Source organism: Antedon bifida, chromosome 2, assembly GCF_963402885.1.
Source record: "Antedon bifida chromosome 2, ecAntBifi1.1, whole genome shotgun sequence".
In the NCBI taxonomy this organism is placed as follows: Eukaryota; Metazoa; Echinodermata; class Crinoidea; order Comatulida; family Antedonidae; genus Antedon; species Antedon bifida.
In genome coordinates this window covers 15,577,602-15,597,546 of record NC_136227.1, presented here as the reverse complement: position 1 = coordinate 15,597,546, position 19,945 = coordinate 15,577,602, and the positions used below count along the sequence as shown (strand labels likewise).

The 19,945-nt window shown below is 33.2% G+C and overlaps 1 protein-coding gene across 1 annotated transcript in view; it reads left to right on the top strand.

Annotated features, from left to right (window-relative positions):
* LOC144835479 (uncharacterized) overlaps positions 1-17,045 on the top strand; it is a 79,660-nt gene extending 62,615 nt beyond the window's left edge. The window contains exons 6-23 of the mRNA XM_078690564.1: positions 1,008-1,173; positions 1,624-1,724; positions 2,073-2,141; positions 2,253-2,383; positions 3,955-4,044; positions 4,157-4,345; positions 5,457-5,699; positions 6,267-6,461; positions 6,629-6,790; positions 6,893-7,180; positions 7,387-7,467; positions 7,559-7,769; positions 11,233-11,286; positions 11,642-11,686; positions 13,108-13,128; positions 13,898-13,942; positions 15,873-16,397; positions 17,038-17,045. Coding sequence (XP_078546690.1) covers positions 1,008-1,173; positions 1,624-1,724; positions 2,073-2,141; positions 2,253-2,383; positions 3,955-4,044; positions 4,157-4,345; positions 5,457-5,699; positions 6,267-6,461; positions 6,629-6,790; positions 6,893-7,180; positions 7,387-7,467; positions 7,559-7,769; positions 11,233-11,286; positions 11,642-11,686; positions 13,108-13,128; positions 13,898-13,942; positions 15,873-16,397; positions 17,038-17,045 — 2,624 coding nt within the window. The remainder of the gene's footprint in view (positions 1-1,007; positions 1,174-1,623; positions 1,725-2,072; positions 2,142-2,252; positions 2,384-3,954; positions 4,045-4,156; positions 4,346-5,456; positions 5,700-6,266; positions 6,462-6,628; positions 6,791-6,892; positions 7,181-7,386; positions 7,468-7,558; positions 7,770-11,232; positions 11,287-11,641; positions 11,687-13,107; positions 13,129-13,897; positions 13,943-15,872; positions 16,398-17,037) is intronic.
* Positions 17,046-19,945: the final 2,900 nt, after the last annotated feature.

Genomic DNA, 19,945 nt, shown 5'->3' with positions numbered 1-19,945 from the left:
AAATGACAACGTGCATTAGAGGGACATGCATGTTGAACTGTCAATCAGTCAGCAGTTTAAAACATTTCAATGATCAAATATGAATTGGTAATTTATAGAATTAAGATGTGAATGAAGTATTGGAATAAAACTACAGCTGCTTACGGACTTCAAATCACCTAAAAAGTGTAGATGGTGGTGATAGTCGGAATTAAATGATGCGCGCGTACACTAACAAAAGTATAAAATACCAAACTATATTTTGGGTGTATTTTTCGTTGTGTATTATTTGATATTTTGTTTGTTAATTATGCTAAGAATTAGTGTTCACATTTACAAATAAAAATCCCAAATATTTGGATTCGTTTGTATGTGTTTATTTTTATTCATTTACATTTTTTTTTATTTCAATGGTTTTTGATATTTTGCAATTTCTTTGTGTGAGGTTTGGTATCTTTTTTTCTAGTTTTTTATTTTTTGCTTTAAGCGGTGATTATTTTTACATATCGCGGATTCGATCTTCAACGTACTAAGCATTGATATCATTGCCACAGCGTTTTACTGGGCCAAACCGTGGTTTACGAAAATCATTCTGTTCAAAGGATAGGTATAATTAATTAAAGCGACGCAATCATTCGATACGGTTGTTTGGCTGCCGAGACTAAACACTATTTTAATTTGGCGGCCCGGCATGGTATTTGTAGATCCGGTCATGGTGATACACAACAGAGGAAGTTGCGTAGTTTATACAGTGACATAACATGGTCGCTGAGACGTCAAATTACTGTTATTTTTTTGCCTTTTTTAAGTGTTTATCCTTAAAATTTAAGAAAGTGACATAGCCTATCATGTGCGGTCCCTCAATAAACATCAGTGTGCCAAATGTGAGCATGTAACGTTCAGTGGTTTCAGAGGAGATACGTAAAATTACGCGGACAATTTAGTAGCATTAATATATAGATAATATGAAGCATTTTTAAGGCTTACAGAGGCAGAATGAGATAACAATTTAGTTTTTTTCATAATAGAATTGTTAGTTCCTGCAGAGATACGTGCCAGGGGTAAACATGCTATTAAAATATATAAAGAAGAACTTAAAACTGGTAGCATGTCTGTTGTGAATTCAAGATGTATGTTTCTAGGAAAAGAAGGTGCTGGCAAGACTAGCTGTGTAAAGGCTATGGTTGGAGAAAGGTAACAAGTAAAATTGGTATATTGTTTATATTACGGTATCATGCTGTGTATTAACCATCAACCATTTTAGTGATCATTTTAAGATTTTAGGCATTCATAGTTTAAGCCTCTTAATCAGAATGCTAAGAAATGCTTTGTGAATGGTAAGTGAAGGCATTCAGCTTTGGTAAGGGAATGTTTAATTTGAATTACTATACACTAAGGGTAACATTGCAGTATTTTAAATTATGATTCTTATTAAATAATAAAAACATTAATTTTATTCACTTTAATTTACTTTTAATTAACTTACTATAAATGTTCTATTTATTTAAAATTTATCAGTTGTTTTATGATTGGAATATATATTTAAATGCAGTCTCCTTTTATGATTTAGTAATTTTATACATACTTTGTATGTGTCTAAAACGTACAATAAATGTTTAACTTTACTATACATTGTTATAATAGATTCAATTCTGCAGAACAATCCACAGATGGAATTGTTACAACCACAGTGTTTCAAGCAAAGAAGGATTGTAGTCAATGGAAAAAGATAAAAGGTGTAAATGGTGAGAAAAGCAACTGAAAATGTTAAATTTTACTTATTCATAATTTTGCTATAATTTTAACATTAATTTATTTTTGGTAAAATAATACTAATATTTAAATAAAAACATTCTTAAATGTATAATATAATGCCATTTACACATTGGCTATACAACAAATAACAATTCATTTGGCTATGCAACCATTACGTCTTGGTGTTACATTTTCAATGAGGTGATTGAAATCACCTGAGATACCAGGAATTGGAAAATTACTGTCAATGTTCAAAATATTGCTTATCATTGTATTACTCTCATCCCATACAACACCTTGGTTTCCTTATCTAATTGTCCATTTCTTGCATTGTATAGATATTGAGCTATCAGAGCAAATTCGTTCACATGCTTTAGGAGAAAAGGTTGATAAAAGGTTAAAAGAAGGTAGGCACAGACTAATAAAGCTTTTATAACATTTAAATCTGCATACAAGATGTATAATGATATCGATCAGTAACACTGTTATATTGGTTTTGTTTCTGTAATTTTTTGTAGAAGGCAATGTTGGAACCTGGGCTAAATTTAAGAATGGTATGTATAAGATGGTAAGAAGAAAAGAAAATGTGAGTGACATAACTAGTATATGGGACTACGCTGGTCAACTAGACTACTATATAACGCACAGGGTATGTTTTCATTATTGTATTATGAATATCAATTGTATTCTAAGAGTCATATTTAAAACAAATATTATTTTTATTAGGTTCAGAAATAAATCAATTGGAAGCTTTTAAATACTAATAGAGCTTTACTTTCTTTTTACATGATGTGTTCTTACAGTATTTTTCCAAGAACATTTTTAACAGGGTTATTTTATCAATGTGCAACTTTTTTTTAGACTATGTTTTTGTTGGTTTTTCTAGTTCTATTGATCTTACATGTTTCAATTACTGATTTTTTTTATCACAAGTTTTCATATGAAACATCACCAGGGGCTGATACAGGGGAGGGGACCACAGGGCATTTGTACCTGTCAATATTGTCAACAGTAAAAAGAGAGGGTGGAGGGGCGGAGTGGAGTAGATGTGGGAATGAGAAGGTTTCGTATATTATTTAAGCATCGTCAGTAAACATTAAACAACCTCAAAACATCAGAATACCATACCTCCACCAATTATACCAGGCCTTTCTTTCTTTCTCTTTTGTTCTTATTTCATGCAATAATGCGATGTTAAATAAAGATCAATAGGTGATCTACAATAAACAATGCTAAAATAAATATTTTACACATACTATTCACAATCTAATTACAACAAATAATATTCCTGATCTAAAATGAAAGAAGGTCGTATTAAGACTCATAATAAATGCAAATCACTATCCAAATGAAAAAGTAAACAGAGAGGTATCACTTTTGAAATAATATCAACAATTGTATGACTTTGATGGTAAGAAATTACCACGTGTATCAATGCGAGCTGAACAATGGTTGTGGAAATGCCATTTGACGTAGTACACACACCCCTCTTGTAAGAAATTACCACGTGTATCAATGCGAGCTGAACGATGGTGGAAAAACAATTTAATTTGACATACATACATCCCTCTTACAATAAATCATTATGTGTTCCTGCCTGCATTGATGGTATCTGTTCCAATTTATTGTTATGTATCACTCTGGCCTAGACAATGACGACAATACGACAGACTCATGTATATATCAACAATGAAATTGCGCTATATTTAGACATTGACAGGATTTGCTCACTGTCTGGGTGACAGCATGTAGCTTGTTTTTAAACGTCTAAACAAGTAGGTTAGACCTAGCCAATGGTTTTGAAATGATCATGACAACATAACAAAACATACATAGTAATACACATCATGTCAAGTTAGTTCCCACAACATAGGAACCACAGTCCTGGTAGGGTTCTGGTATCACAATGTAAAAATGGTGAAAGTTGAATTTACAGTCTGCATTAATCTGCATGTTTGACTTGATGAGGCATGAACAAAAGTGCTCGTAACAAAAGCAGAGCAAAATAGATAAATAAATGAGTATTTATTTGCACACTAGATTGTTTCATAAAAGTGATAAAAAGAAGAGCTATTTTATCACCTTGATGAAACAGTACAGTGTGTAGTGTGCAAATAGAATGTTGAAGTTTTTACTGGAGTCATTAAACTTTATCTATATAAAATATTGTAATATTATATTATAATTAACCATAAAAACATAATCCTTGTTAATTTCCAGTTTTTCCTGACAAATACAGTATCATACTGTGTTGCTTTCAATGTCATGGACAACTTGGATGAGCCAGCTAAACCACGGGGTTCAAAAATAGTAAGTTAAACTTTAGTACTTTAGACAATCTTGTAAACTACAAATGCTATGATTTAATAATGTAATTTAATTTCAATATTAGTTAAAAAATATATTGTCATTGTCATTTTAGGGTCAGCTAGGAATGACTAATTTGGACATGAATTTGTTCTGGATAAGGTCCATTTATGAACACACTGTACAACATGGTTCAGGAAACACTATTTCAATTGATGGCAAGAACATAGGGTCACCTCCCATCTGTTTGGTTGCAACTCATGTGGACAAATTGTCAGGGACAGCATCAGAAAAAGAGGAGGAGGTAAATAGTATATAAATATTAGATATTTATATCTTGTCTTTTTCTTAACTATGTCAACATAAGCGCTCTGAACACAACTGAATGCAACTATAAACCTCAACTGACTGCAACTGACAGGCGCACAAAAATGTAGACATAAGCTTAGTTACATGTATAGTTGCCCATGTTCTATTTTTACTGTAACTGAGTGAAACTGAAAAGTTTTAAACGTGTCACACGTGTGGTATGGGTAACGGCGACCAGTCGCGATTGGTTTGTATATACTGTTTGTATACAATTATTAATTGCGTTGTGCGTGTAGTAAGGTAAATTAATAGGCTCTTTAGAATTAATATTTTGCCTACAAAAAGGTTGACTGTATTTAACAACCCATCAGTACAATTAGAACAAAAAAGCAGTTTGAGGTCTAATGTACATGTTTATACAATCAAATAATATAACATGAAAATGGAACATTTAAGCTACACATTACATGCATTACAAAAGAATTCATTAAAGAAAGCACATTAAAGTAGAAACATTGTTTGAGATTTTGTCATTTTGAATTACAGTATGAATCAAATAAAACAGCCTGTAACAGTTATGGAAGATTGTGTACATTAGGTTGTGACAAATTGTCTTGTAAACCACTGATCATGATGATCACTGAGATCACGCAGATTGATCTCGCTGATCATGTGAGTATTCTCAGTGGCTATATCATTGTCAACACTTGGCTTGAAAATATGCCTGGAGGCGCAAACAAAATCCAAGATGGCGACAAAAATCCAAAATGACCATTTGATTTAAATTGTATTTATAATGCCTATTAAATGCTCTTTCAGAAAATTTTTGATTGGGTATATCATCTTCAGAATGTATTTTGAAATTTAACATATGACTCCAAGATGGCCGTCAAAATTCAAAATCGCTTCAAATTGATCTAAATTGTATTTATAAAAAATGTCCATTTTAAACTCATTTGTTTTTTTAATTTACCACTCATTGAATACAAAGTAAAAATATTAAATGAAATATACTATATAGATAATAAAGTATATCAGCGTGATCAGTAATCATTGTGATGAGTTATCAGCGATAGTAGCAATATGAATGCATTTATTAATTGAAGGTTATGAAGATGTACAAGAAAATGTTTGATAAAATGGAAGGAATGCCATATGCTCACCATGTAGATTGTGAAATGTACATGGTTGATAACACCATGAAATCACCTGAAGGTATTACAAAACTTAAGCGAAACGTTGGTAGATACATGAAGGAAATGGTGAGAGAAGTTCCAGTAAAGTGGGTTAATTTACAGGAAAGTTTGCAAAGAATTGGTGAAACAGAATTGTGTATTACACTTGAGGAGGTAAAGTTTTGATGGTGGATTCTAATGTAATTATATAATATTATTATTTATTGTTACTTTGTTTTTATTCCTACAGATACTAGTGATATTTATAGTCCTGGCGGCGTATTTTTTTTTTCAGGACGAACGTGGGCAGAAATCATGAATAATTCATATACTAATAATAATTCTATAAAGAATTGCAAGATAGCTGATCTACTTCCTAAATATACTAAACCTAACCCTCTAAATAATCTCTATCAACTATTAAAAAAACATGTACTTGAAAGACCTCGAACCGAGGGCTCCAGTGTAATATGCTAACACCATTTCGGTTGGCAAACGCTGTTTACACAAATTATTTAATCTCTGCATACTCTCTCTGCTGAAAGTAGACAATACGCGCATGCGCGAGAGTAGTTGGGGGGGGGGGGTTAAGCCATGCCCATTTATGTAAATTGCCCACGTTCATCCTGGAAAAAAAATTACGCGTCCTGGCCTATCATTGAATTTTCCATTAGATTTTCTCCAGGCTCTACAAGTAATGTACTAAGTTAAGTTATTTATTTAAATTAAATTCTGTATTAGGTTTCCAGGATTGGCACGAAATGTGAAATATCCAAAGAGGGGCTCGCCACTGCCATAGAGTATATGAATGACATTGGGATCATTTTGCATTCAAGTTCTAACAAAAAACTGAAAAACACTGTGATAACAGATCTTCAAATGATGATTCAAATGGTGACAAAAGTGATCACGGTAGTTAAACCGTCTATTAAAGTGGTAGGTAGATAATGTATTTTATTATGATATTAAATTGTCAAAAATGTGGATGTATAGGTGATGTTAATAATCTGTTCTTAGTAACTTGATGTAAAACAGTATAATTGTATTGATCATGTGACTGTACTGTGTAAAGTAAGAATAAACTGGTTTTTTTTTAAATATAGGAGCAAATGAAGGTGCTGTGGAAAAAGCTTGATAAGGAAGGAATGCTGGAGGAAAGACTGCTACGGTATTTATGGGAACAGGAATTAGAGGAAGATCCACATCGCTTTGAAATCTTTACTGAAGTGATGAAAACATTTGGTTTGCTCTTTGAGAAATCAGAGGTAAGTTCAAAATCTTATTTTAGATTCATGGTTGTCACTTAAATTAGCTTAAATGTTATACTTGTAATATTTTAATTTACAACACTTTGCTTACATCTGCAGGTAACTGAAGGTAACCGGGTATTCCTTGTTCCATCTCGAATGAAAACCGAGAAAGAGAGTCTTAAAGTTAAAACGGACGAGAAAAATATGGTATCGATCTATCTTACACCTACGGACTTTCTTCCCAATGCTGTATACAATACATTGGTTGTTGCATTTCTTGACTTGATGGAGGTCAAAGGTAGACCTGGTGAACCAGATGTGTTTCAAAATCGCAGTGAATTTGACTTTAAGGATCATGGGGTTAATTTAGGCACAGTGAAAATTGAAAACCGGCATGCATTAAAGGTACAGAAATTATTATGTATTTAGTTTCAAATAAATATATTTGAACAGAAAATCCATAGCATTTTGAACTAATTTTGCCACTTTTACTGAATTAAAATGTTTGAATGAATGTTGAACATGAACCTACAAAAGGTAGGCCTAATTGTAATAATCCAATGATACCTTTTTGCATTTATTAACTTTTTTTAATAAACTTTTCTTATCAGCTTGAAATATTTCATCTAATTAAAGTTGATGGCAGTACTACAGGCCCAATAAATGAACCACATCGAAGCTTCTGCATAGAGGTAAGGATAATATGTGTTAACATTTTCAACAAAACAGTACTAGAATGTAATAAAAGAATATTTTTAACTTAAGTTTTTCATTATGTTATAGGTGTTAGGATATCTGAAGCATCAACTAGAAAATGTGCTTGTCACAAGTGAAGGAGTTGGCTACAATCTATGTGTGTTGTGTAGTGCTTGTAATCCAGCAGAGAAGCCTCATTTACATCGTCTCAAACGATGCTTGGAACAAGATTTCAATGGTGTTAAATGTGGCGATAAGCTCATGGATACCACTCGTTTAAAGAACCTATTTTCAGAAGGTAATTGAAATTTGGAATTATCATCAACATTTTCTTCAATAGCAATATTATTAGTTTGTTTTAATGACATAGGAACATGTGTGTGTGAGATATCTGCAAAGGCCCTTTGAATAATAGATAACAGCAAGAGAAAAAAAAAAAAGATTTCTGCAGGGAAAACAAATAGATTTACATAATGCCTCAAGTTATTTGGGATAAATGTTTAGCTTAGCCTAAATCTGTTTTTTAAAAAATAAAACAGATTTAGGCTAAGCTAAACATTTATCCCAAATAGGCGTCATGTAAATCTATTGTTTTCCCTGCAGAAATCTTTCTTCACACAATAAGGATTTATCTATCTGCAGTATTAGTACAGGAAAACTATGAAATATGGTTGAAAAAATTGCAACAGAATTTATTTCACCACAATGCATTTCTATAAGGTCCCTATATGAACATATTAAAAGTCTAGAAAAATCCAGGTAGGGGAAATAGGTTTTTTTAAACAAAATGGCCGCCAATGTCGAAAATGCCTAAAAAAGGACAAAAAAACATAAATAGTAGATCTAATTACCACTTTATAGCGGTTTTTACAAAGATTTTTATATTTCTTTACAGTTTCGAAGATCTGAACTACAATATACACATTATTTTAAGTGTTGTTAATTAGAAAATGGCCGCAAAACAAATGTTTAAGTATCTAGATATATCCCTATTGTTATAATATATAAAACGCAGTCCTTCCTATGCTTAATGCATAGGATTACGGTGTCTAATAATAAATCAGTTCATTTACATTTGTACTGTTATAACAATTATTACAAAATTGGTGGTGCCAGTGGGGAGGGGTATAGGGATGGGAGATCATATGGGAAGGGTGAGGAAGTCTGTCCGGCCCCCAGCCCCCCCATCCCCTCTCCCCAAGTGGGTGTTTGTTTGTTTGATGGCCCAGCCAATTGACGCTAGCTGCGTTCTCTCCAACCAATCCGCCCACCCCCCCCCCCCCTCCCCCGGGAAAATCCTTGAGCCATCACTGGATTACAATCTATTACCGTAATTATTCGGATAAACGCTACATTTAGAAAAATCGAATAAACACCCCCCCCCCCCCCCCCTATAAGACATCATTTTGAATAACCTACACCACCGCACCAACTCCCCCCGCCCCCATCGGACATCATTTTGAATTTATTTCGTTGAATGTACGCCCCGCCACATGCATATTATACATAATATTGTGTTTTAACACATCTCTATTTGTTATAGAATTCACTGAATGACATGATGGTGTTGTATTTGTTCATATCTAAAGGGTGTATTTATTTGATTATACATGTTACCACATTACACCCACAAAAATAAACGCCTCTCCGAATAAACTCCTCACGACGATTACATGCCCCCACTACCCTCCTTAAAAATCAACCACTAAGGGCATTTATTCAAATAAATGCGGTAATTTCACTTTCATCTTGTCAGTATCTCATCCTCCATCTATTTGTGGGGAATTGAGCATGTGCTTATGCCGTGGCATTCTTAAAAAATAGTGGAGCAGCAGCCCAAACCATATTTTCTGCAACTGCAATTCATTTTACTACAACCTTATTTACAGGTACATCTAATCAACTTTAATAGTTTCTCTGGTGCTGGTAGTAAATTTGTCATCAATACTTTCCATCCCTAGTCTGTGGGTTGAAGAGTATTTCCTATCCACTGCTATACCTGGTAATAAAGACTCACGAAATGAAATTTTGCAGCAAGGGAATAGATTTGCTTTTTGCAACTTTCTCAAAGAAAAGTGGGCTGTCTAAAGTCTCCATTGACTTCCCTCCATATAAACCTCCTACCAATGCCAAATTCCTGATGCAATGTTTTCTTTTTTATTGGAAACTGTTTGGTTTACAGAATTTGACATACAACTCCAACTGTGATGTGATGATTTTTAAGACCAACACCTTTTCCTAAACCAAATTTACTTACAGCCCATAATTATAGCCATTAAACACAAGAGTTTACTTTGCCTTCACATAACATGGTACATAATAAATGTCTTGAAATGTTGCTGTTTCGGGCCAAGAGGTTGATGTAGCAATGCTCCCCCATTGATAACATACAGTGGGCAGTGAGATGAAGGTTTCTGAGTAGTCTAGCAGTGTGTATGGAGTAAATGGAGTAAAAGAGGGTTGCAGGAAAAGTACAAGGTTCTTTTTAAACAAATGATGCATTGTGTATGACTGTCTCACATAGCCATCAATGATGAAATAGTATATGTGAGGGAATGTGCACTGCTTCTCTATTGATGAATATGGTTGATTTTGACCCATGTGTAATAATATGTTCTTTCCTCTTAAATTAATATTCTGTCACGGTTGCTTCATTCATTGATTTAATACCGTATGTTCTCGATGGGGAGCACTGTGAATGCATGTAAAGTCTTTCCTTGTTGTGAAGCTCTCTAAAAATTAATTTGCTTTTTATACATGGAATCCAGGGATGTGATGCTACATCCCATCTATTTGGTTAAAAAAAAGGTGTTAGTCTTAAAAAGTCATAACACCTGGGCAGTAGTATGCTTACAAACTCTGTAAAACCAAACGTCTCCAAAAAAAAGAAACCATCGCATCAGAGGAATTGGCATTGGTAGCGCTATGGAGGAATACGTTCTGGGAGAAAGTAGCAAAAAGCAAAACAGCACTTGAAATAAAGTCTATTCCCCCCAACAACAAATGCTGCAAAATGTCATTTCCTGCGTGTATATTACCATGGTACAGCAGACAGACTGGGGGATGGAAAGTTACAAATGGCGTGATGTGTCCATTGATGACAAATTTACCACCAGTTACCACTGTTTGTGACGAATACCACGGCATCAGCACATGCTTAATTCCTACCTATAGAGAGAGGATGATAACTGGACAATGAAAATGAATGGATTAATAGATTGTAAGATTGTATAATTCTATTGTAAATGAACTGTTTTATTAGACACCGTAGTCCTCCATTATAATGCATAGGACTACGTTGTCTATTATTATAACCGTGGTGATATCTTGATACTTAAATGTGTGTTTTTGCTGCTAAATAGCACTTAAATTAATATGTATATTGCAGTTTAAATGTTTGACACTAAAGAAATATAAAAAGCATTATAAAAACTGCTATCAAAGTGGTAATTAGATATACAATATATGTTTTTTGTTCATTTTTAAACATTTTTCACCATTGGTGGCCATTTTGTTTAAAAAAAACCTATTTCCCCTACCTGGATTTTTCTAGACTTTTAGTATGTTCATATAGGGACCTTATAGAAATGCATTGTGGTGAAAAAAATGTTTTTAACCTTTTACTGATTCTGAGCATATCTTTCCTGTACTATATTTATTCTGGGAGGCCTGCATAACTTTAAAATAAATATTTAATTTACTAATTAAATTTTTTTTCCTCAATAATACAATGTACTGATAGATATCTTTTGTTTGCATAGATACACCAGATGCTACTACTACTCCTCTGGCTATAAGCTCATCATTACCATCAGGTCAGTTGATTGATAAAATTTGTTAATTCTAAATTACATAAAAATTACATACAATTTAGAAATGGCAATAGCTAATTCAGAAAACATCAGCTAATGTAGAAACATCAACAGTTAAAGTTTGGAAAATGTTAGTATTTTAAATATATCAAAGAATATGTCAAAGATGGTGGTTTCAGACAAATCTCATGATTTCAATATACATAAATAAGGTCTAATTTGAATTGTATAAAACAGTGTATCCTAGTGTTGTTAACAGAATAGTTTATTTGATAAAAACTAACTTTAAAATGTGTATTGAATAAATTGTGATACTGTTTTTGTTATTATGACTATGTATATCTTTTATTTTGTATAGATACACTAACTACTACTCCTCTGGCTACAAGCTCATTACGAACAGGTTAGTTGATTATCATTAGATCATTGGATAGGGTAGTGTTACAACCACTAATGTAGAAAATATTAGCTAATGTTGAAATGACAATAGCTAAATGTAGAAATAACAAATTGGTCATATGTAATTAGTACCAGCTAAGGTGAGAAAATGCTTCACAACTATGATAAAACTACTGTTGGGAACTACATCAAGAAACCTGAAGGATAGATACATTATGTGTTAAGTTAAATGTAATATAAAGTTGGTAATACACAAGGATAACAACTAATGAGATTCTGTATTAATCACTTTCAACTACCATGTCTGTGTTTTGGGGATATTAATTATTCCCTATGCAGCAATATAAATTTTGATCTGATTTCTTCACACAATAAGGATTTATCTATCTGCAGTATTTATTCTGGGAGGCCTGCATAACTTTAAAATAAATATTTAATTTACTAATTTAATTTTTTTTTTTTCAATAATACAATGTACTGATAGATATCTTTTGTTTGCATAGATACACCAGATGCTACTACTACTCCTCTGGCTATAAGCTCATCATTACCATCAGGTCAGTTGATTGATAAAATTTGTTTATTCTAAATTACATAAAAATTACATACAATTTAGAAATGGCAATAGCTAATTCGGAAAACATCAGCTAATGTAGAAACATCAACAGTTAAAGTTTGGAAAATGTTAGTATTTTAAATATATCAAAGAATATGTCAAAGATGGTGGTTTCAGACAAATCTCATGATTTCAATATACATGAATAAGGTCTAATTTGAATTGCATAAAACAGTGTATCCTAGTGTTGTTAACAGAATAGTTTATTTGAAAAAAACTAACTTTAAAATGTGTATTGAATAAATTGTGAAACTGTTTTTGTTATTATGACTATGTATATCTTTTATTTTGTATAGATACACCGACTACTACTCCTCCGGCTACAAGCTCATTACGGACAGGTTAGTTGATTATTATTAGATCATTAGAGATCCTTGGATAGGGTAGTGTTACAACCACTAATGTAGAAAATATTAGCTAAATGTAGAAATAACAAATTGCTCATATGTAATTAGTACCAGCTAAGGTGAGAAAATGCTTCACAACTATGATGAAACGTTGGGAACTACATCAAGAAACCTGAAGATAGATACATTATGTGAAGTTAAATGTAATATAAAGTTGGTAATACATAAGGATAAAAACTAAGGAGATTCTGTATTAATCACTTTCAACTACCATTTCTGTGTTTTGGGGATATTAATTATTCCCTATGCAGCAATATAGATTTCTAGAAAGTTATGGTGTTTTAAGAATTTATATTCATACATACAGACATATTCAAACAATGATTATCAACAACTATGATAATTATGCTAATTATCCTAAATTTATATCATAATTTTGGAAACTTGTCTTCAACCATTTAGATTTGTCAGAGGATAATTTCAGTTGATTGCAGACTTTGCAAAATGGTTTGATGATCGTGGTCTCCTTAAAAGGCTACAAGTTATATAGAAATAGTAGATGATTGATATATAAACAACGAGCTGTAATAATACCAACAATAATGAAACTATTAGGGAATACTTTACATACATGTCCTAATACAGCTTATGAGTTTTCTGTCTGATTAAAATGAATATCATGACAAAAAGTTTAACTGTCACATACACATTTTTTTTACCGAACCATATCTCTATGTTTCTTTATCTATCCACTAGACTAGACTCATTGTACAATAGATAGCATCTGATGGATCATATAGATATGGAAGGCAACAAACAACTGACATAGACCATTTTAAATCTCTATGTTTTTGTAACCTCTTTATCTACTCCCACCAGACTAGACTAATTATTGTACAATAGATAGCATCTGATGCATCATAATACATATGGAAGGCAACAAACAACTGACATAGACCATTTTAAATCTCTATGTTTTTGTAGCCTCTTTATCTACTCGCACTAGACTAGACTCATTAATGTACAATATATAGATGGATCATGTAGATATGGAAGACATCTCACTAGACTCATTATTGTTAGTTGGCTATTCTTAGAGACCATTATGTATCATATGGAAAGTTGTCAAATGAAAAATATATGAATAGGATACGGAATAATAAAACAGTGCATCTTAGTGTTATTAACAGAACAGTGTATTGAATCAACTGTGATACTGTATTCTTGATATGTATATGTTTATTTTGTATAGAAACACAGACTGCTGCTCCTCTGACTACAAGTTCATTAGTAACAGGTTAGTTGAGTAACATTAGATCATCAGATTATGTACCATATGGACAGTTTGTCTGAAATTAAAGTTGAATTGCAATTAGATAGAGCAGTGTTACTGCTAATGTAGAAAATACAAGCTAATGTAGAAATAGTAAGCTAAATGTAGAAATTTAAAATTTTTTTTTTTTTTTTTTTATTTTTTTTTATTTTCAATCTTTCTTTAATACATCGGAATACACAAAAAAAAGCAGACAGAGTAAAAAAAGAAAAATTATACATAATCAATTCTCCTATATAAACACCTTCTTATAAAATAAATACAGTTGTGCACATCAAGTCAGAAAATAGTGATACAAATCTATGTTATAGAAGATTATCCCACTCTTCCCATTAATTAATTAATTAAATTTAAAATTGCCTCACAGATATAATTTAGTAACAGCCAAGGTAGGAAAATGCTTATAATGAAACTACTGTAGCAAAAACCCTTAAGGATAAGGATAGTGTAGATGTTATGTAGTTATATGAAATTATAATTAAAGGACAACTTGACCGAGGACCATATTATTACAACGAATTAGGGATGTATATATGTATATAGGTCACAGGTGCATTGCAAAATCTACTTAATGAGTCCAGAGAAGCAAAACAAACAATAAAAAAATCAACATTTATATTTTTTACGATTTATTTACAAAGTGTGTTGACTAGAAATTTTCGCACTTTGCCAGAAAACTCATTACATAAATTTTGCGATGCACCTGTGACGTCACAGCAATTTACGGCGAGCGCTTGCGGCGATATCCTTAATTTCGCGATGGTTCTGAAATCGTATGTACATCCCTAATACGTTGTTAAAATATGGTCCTCGGTCAAGTTGTCCTTTAAAGCTCAGGTATATAGGCATGAATTTTAAATATAATATCTGATTAATTGTACATAAATCAAATATTTGTAACAGAAATCAAGACGAAAAAACATGAATTTCCCTTGATATGGTCAAATACAAAATTTGGCAAAATTCTGCCATAAAAACCAGTAAGACTTTTTTTCAGTAGTTAGGTAGTTTAACCTAATGCAATGACATATCTGGTGACTCCCTAGAAGGTGAAAAAAGATGTGGATATACGGTGGATAATTTTGGCTATAGCATGAAAATAAAAATCTGAAGTTGAATAAAAATACCAGAAATGTAAAATTCCAGTTATATTACCTATATTTAGTCATCTGATAACATTTTTTACCACACCGTTTATTTTTCATAGCTTTTTAAAATGCCTCTCATTTACAAAATTTGTGTACAAAAGAATAGAGATTTTATTGTGTAATTTGAACTATCTATTACTGATAAGAAAGTGCTTATTTTCAACAAGCTTGTGTAACACAAATAAAATCCCAAAAATTATGAAAGATAGGGGAAACTATAGATCGATAATTATTGGAATGTATGATCAATAGAATTTTTTTGCCCGCACCTGGCCTTTAAATGTGTTTCTTAGCACTGTATAAATTATATATATAGTACTGTCAAATGATGTCAATTATATGTAAATATTCAGAAAAATTCATGTAGGTAGGTATAGGTATTACTTTTCATCTTTTTCCCAATGTTCCTTTTATACAATTGTATGTTTAGTTTATTTTGATATTTTGTTTTTATATCCGAATGAGACATGCATCACAATCCTTATGGATGCTTATTTTTTAATGAAATATTGCAACACACTCAACTGATTTTTACATTTTGTATTTCTCTGTCATGATTGCGTTTTACTTTTATGGGGATAAAAATGCAATAATTATCCATCATTTGTTTTGCAGTTCAAGAAAAGTATTTTATATTGCTAAAATATAAATATGCTTATTTTGCGGTGAAACAGTTTATGATTTGTTTAAGAGTGGTGACTAGTGGCAATCATAGTATAATATTTCTCAAACACTTGTTTTTGTAGTAAATACATCACAAGAACAATTCAACAAGTTGAAGTATGATCTTGGTTCACTCTATATTGGTGAGCGACTGCTGTTCTTGAGATGCTGTCTATTTGAACACATCGACTTACAGCACCTTGGCAAGTCAAGTTGCACAGCAAATTACCTATTAAACCAACTACATGAGCGTCGTTATATCACACCTACTAATGTCCATCTGTTGCTAGAGGTGGCAGAGATTTCACAGTTGAAAGATGCTGAAGATCTCATAAATCATTATGTTGTAACCAACAAGGTTCCAAACACTGATGAAGAAACAAAGTCAGTTTCACCATATAGGAAACGATTGTGCAAGGCATTGCAGCAATTTGACCCACATAATTTAAATGATGTAATTGCTTACTATGGATTGAACTTACTAAGTTTACCAACAATTTGGGAATTAGTGTTTCACCTTGAGAGCAATAGAAGATTAGTAGAAGAATCAGAAAGAAAGAGGTTGGCTGAGCTTCTTGGACCAATCGCTAAGAGCATACTATTCAATGGTATGTATGTTGTATATTGTGTAAACATAATTTATAACAATTGAAGTTAATTTGTGATTTCTTACATACACAGTGTGATTATAAATAATGTAAGCCATGTAAAGTATATTCAACTATAAATCACATCATATTTAAATATTGATAGCATAACCTGAATCGTTACACCAGAATTGTTCAAAGAGTAAAAATCAATCTCATAATTATACTGTAAGACATACATGTAAAGACCATTTGCACTGTACACAATATCTTGTTTGACACAACTTTATCTATGTTTGTAATTACTAATTTTTAATAACAGAAAGTTTACACATTCACATTTTGAACACTTTTGCTGACATTAAAGGTCTTTTATACTGAAGAAACTTGCCTGTCACAAATAGGCCTATGTGCATGGAAACATGCCCTTAGAAATAAGATTACCTTTTTGAATGGGCCTGCCCTGCGTATGCATGCAAAAATTCTATTAGAAAATATGTATTTTTTAATTTGTTCCTTACTATGTTACTATGTTTTTGTTATAGTTTTGTAAAAAGAAAAATTGAAAACAAATATGAATTGAATGTTACCTATGACCACTTAAATGGCCTGTTTCAACTATGATACTATAAAATAAAAGTTTTTCTAATTTTTTTTTCAGATGAATGAGCAATTCCACTTCTATCCAAGCAGACAATTGAAAGAGTACCACAAACATGTGAAAATATCAAGACAATAATATTGACATGCAAGGCAACCGAACGAGTAGGGTATCGTAACCAAAACGAGTATCATTACCATGTAAGACAACCAAACAAGTAGGGTACCGTAACCAAAACGAGTATCATTACCATGCGAGAAAACCAAACGAGTAGGGTACCGTAACCAAAACGAGTATCATTACTATGCGAGACAACCAAACGAGTAGGGTACCATAACCAAAACGAGTATCATTACCATGCGAGACAACCAAACGAGTAGGGTACCATAACCAAAATGAGTATCATTACCATGTGAGACAACCAAACGAGTAGGGTACTGTAACCAAAACGAGTATCATTACCATACGAGACAAACAAACGAGTAGGGTACCGTAACCAAAACGAGTATCATTACCATGCAAGACAACCAAACAAGTAGGGTACCATAAACAAAACGAGTATCATTACCATGCGAGACAGCCAAACGAGTAGGGTACCATAACCAAAACGAGTATCATTACCATGCAAGACAACCAAATGAGTAGGGTACCGTAACCAAAACGAGTATCATTACCATACCAGACAACCAAACGAGTAGGGTACCATAACCAAAACGAGTATCATTACCATGCAAGACAACCAAACGAGTAGGGTACCGTAACCAAAACGAGTATCATTACCATACCAGACAACCAAACGAGTAGGGTACCATAACCAAAACGAGTATCATTACCATGCAAGACAACCAAACGAGTAGGGTACCGTAACCAAAACGAGTATCATTACCATACCAGACAAACAAACGAGTAGGGTACCATAACCAAAACGAGTATCATTACCATGCAAGACAACCAAACAAGTAGGGTACCATAACCAAAACGAGTATCATTACCATGCGAGACAACCAAACGAGTAGGGTACCGTAACCAAAACGAGTATCATTACCATGCAAGACAACCAAACGAGTAGGGTACCGTAACCAAAACGAGTATCATTACCATACCAGACAAAAAACAATTAGGGTACCGTAACCAAAACGAGTATCATTATCATGCAAGACAACCAAACAAGTAGGGTACCATAACCAAAACGAGTATCATTACCATGCGAGACAACCAAACAAGTAGGGTACCGTAACCAAAACTATTATCATTACCATGCGAGAAAACCAAACGAGTAGGGTATCGAATCATAATGAGTATCATTACCATGCGAGACAACCAAATGAGTAGGGTACCATAACCAAAACGAGTATCATTACCATGCGAGACAACCAAACGAGTAGGGTACCGTAACCAAAACTATTATCATTACCATGCGAGAAAACCAAACGAGTAGGGTATCGAATCATAATGAGTATCATTACCATGTGAGACAACCAAACGAGTATGGTACTGAACCAAAAACGAGTATCAATACCATGTGAGACAACCAAACGAGTAGGGTACCGTAACCAAAACGAGTATCATTACCATGTGAGACAACCAAACGAGCAGGGTACCGTAACCAAAACGAGTTTCATTACAATGCAAGACAACCAAACGAGTAGGACACAGTAACCAAAACGAGTATCATTACCATGCGAGACAACCAAATGAGTAGAGTACCGTAACCAAAACAAGTATCATTACCATACGAGACAAACAAACGAGTAGGGTACCGTAACCAAAATGAGTATCATTACTATGCAAGACAACCAAACGAGTAGGGTATCGTAACCAAACCGAGTATCATACCATACCAGACAAACAAACGAGTAGGGTACCGTAACCAAAACGAGTATCATTACCATGCGAGACAACCAAACGAGTAGAGTACCGTAACCAAAACAAGTATCATTACCATACGAGACAAACAAACGAGTAGGGTACCGTAACCAAAACGAGTATCATTACTATGCAAGACAACCAAACGAGTAGGGTACCATAACCAAAACGAGTATCATTACCATGCGAGACAACCAAACGAGTAGGGTATCGTAACCAAAACGAGTATCATTACCATGCAAGACAACCAAACGAGTAGGGTACCATAACCAAAATGAGTATCATTACCATACCAGACAAACAAACGAGTAGGGTATCAAATCATAATGAGTATCATTACCATACGAGACAACCAAACGAGTAGGGTACCGTAACCAAAACGAGTATCATTACCATACCAGACAAACAAACGAGTAGGGTATCGAATTATAATGAGTATCATTACCATCTGAGACAACCAAACGAGTAGGGTACCGTAACCAAAACGAGTATCATTACTATGCAAGAAAACCAAACAAGTAGGGTACCATAACCAAAACGAGTATCATTACCATGTGAGACAACCAAACGAGTAGGGTACCATAACCAAAACGAGTATCATTACCATGTGAGACAACCAAACGAGTAGGGTACCGTAACCAAAACGAGTATCATTACCATACCAGACAAACAAACGAGTAGGGTACCGTAACCAAAACGAGTATCATACCATGCAAGACAACCAAACAAGTAGGGTACCATAACCAAAACGAGTATCATTACCATGCGAGACAACCAAACAAGTAGGGTACCGTAACCAAAACTATTATCATTACCATGCGAGAAAACCAAACGAGTAGGGTATCGAATCATAATGAGTATCATTACCATGCGAGACAACCAAACGAGTAGGGTACCGTAACCAAAACGAGTATCATTACAATGCAAGACAACCAAACGAGTAGGACACAGTAACCAAAACGAGTATCATTACCATGCGAGACGTACATGCAAACAAATACACAGTTGTGTGCACAATTTAAAAGTAAAATATGAACTCCTGTAATACCATTAGTTGCTGCTGATAACTTGAATTGGATAAATCATATTTATTAACAATTAT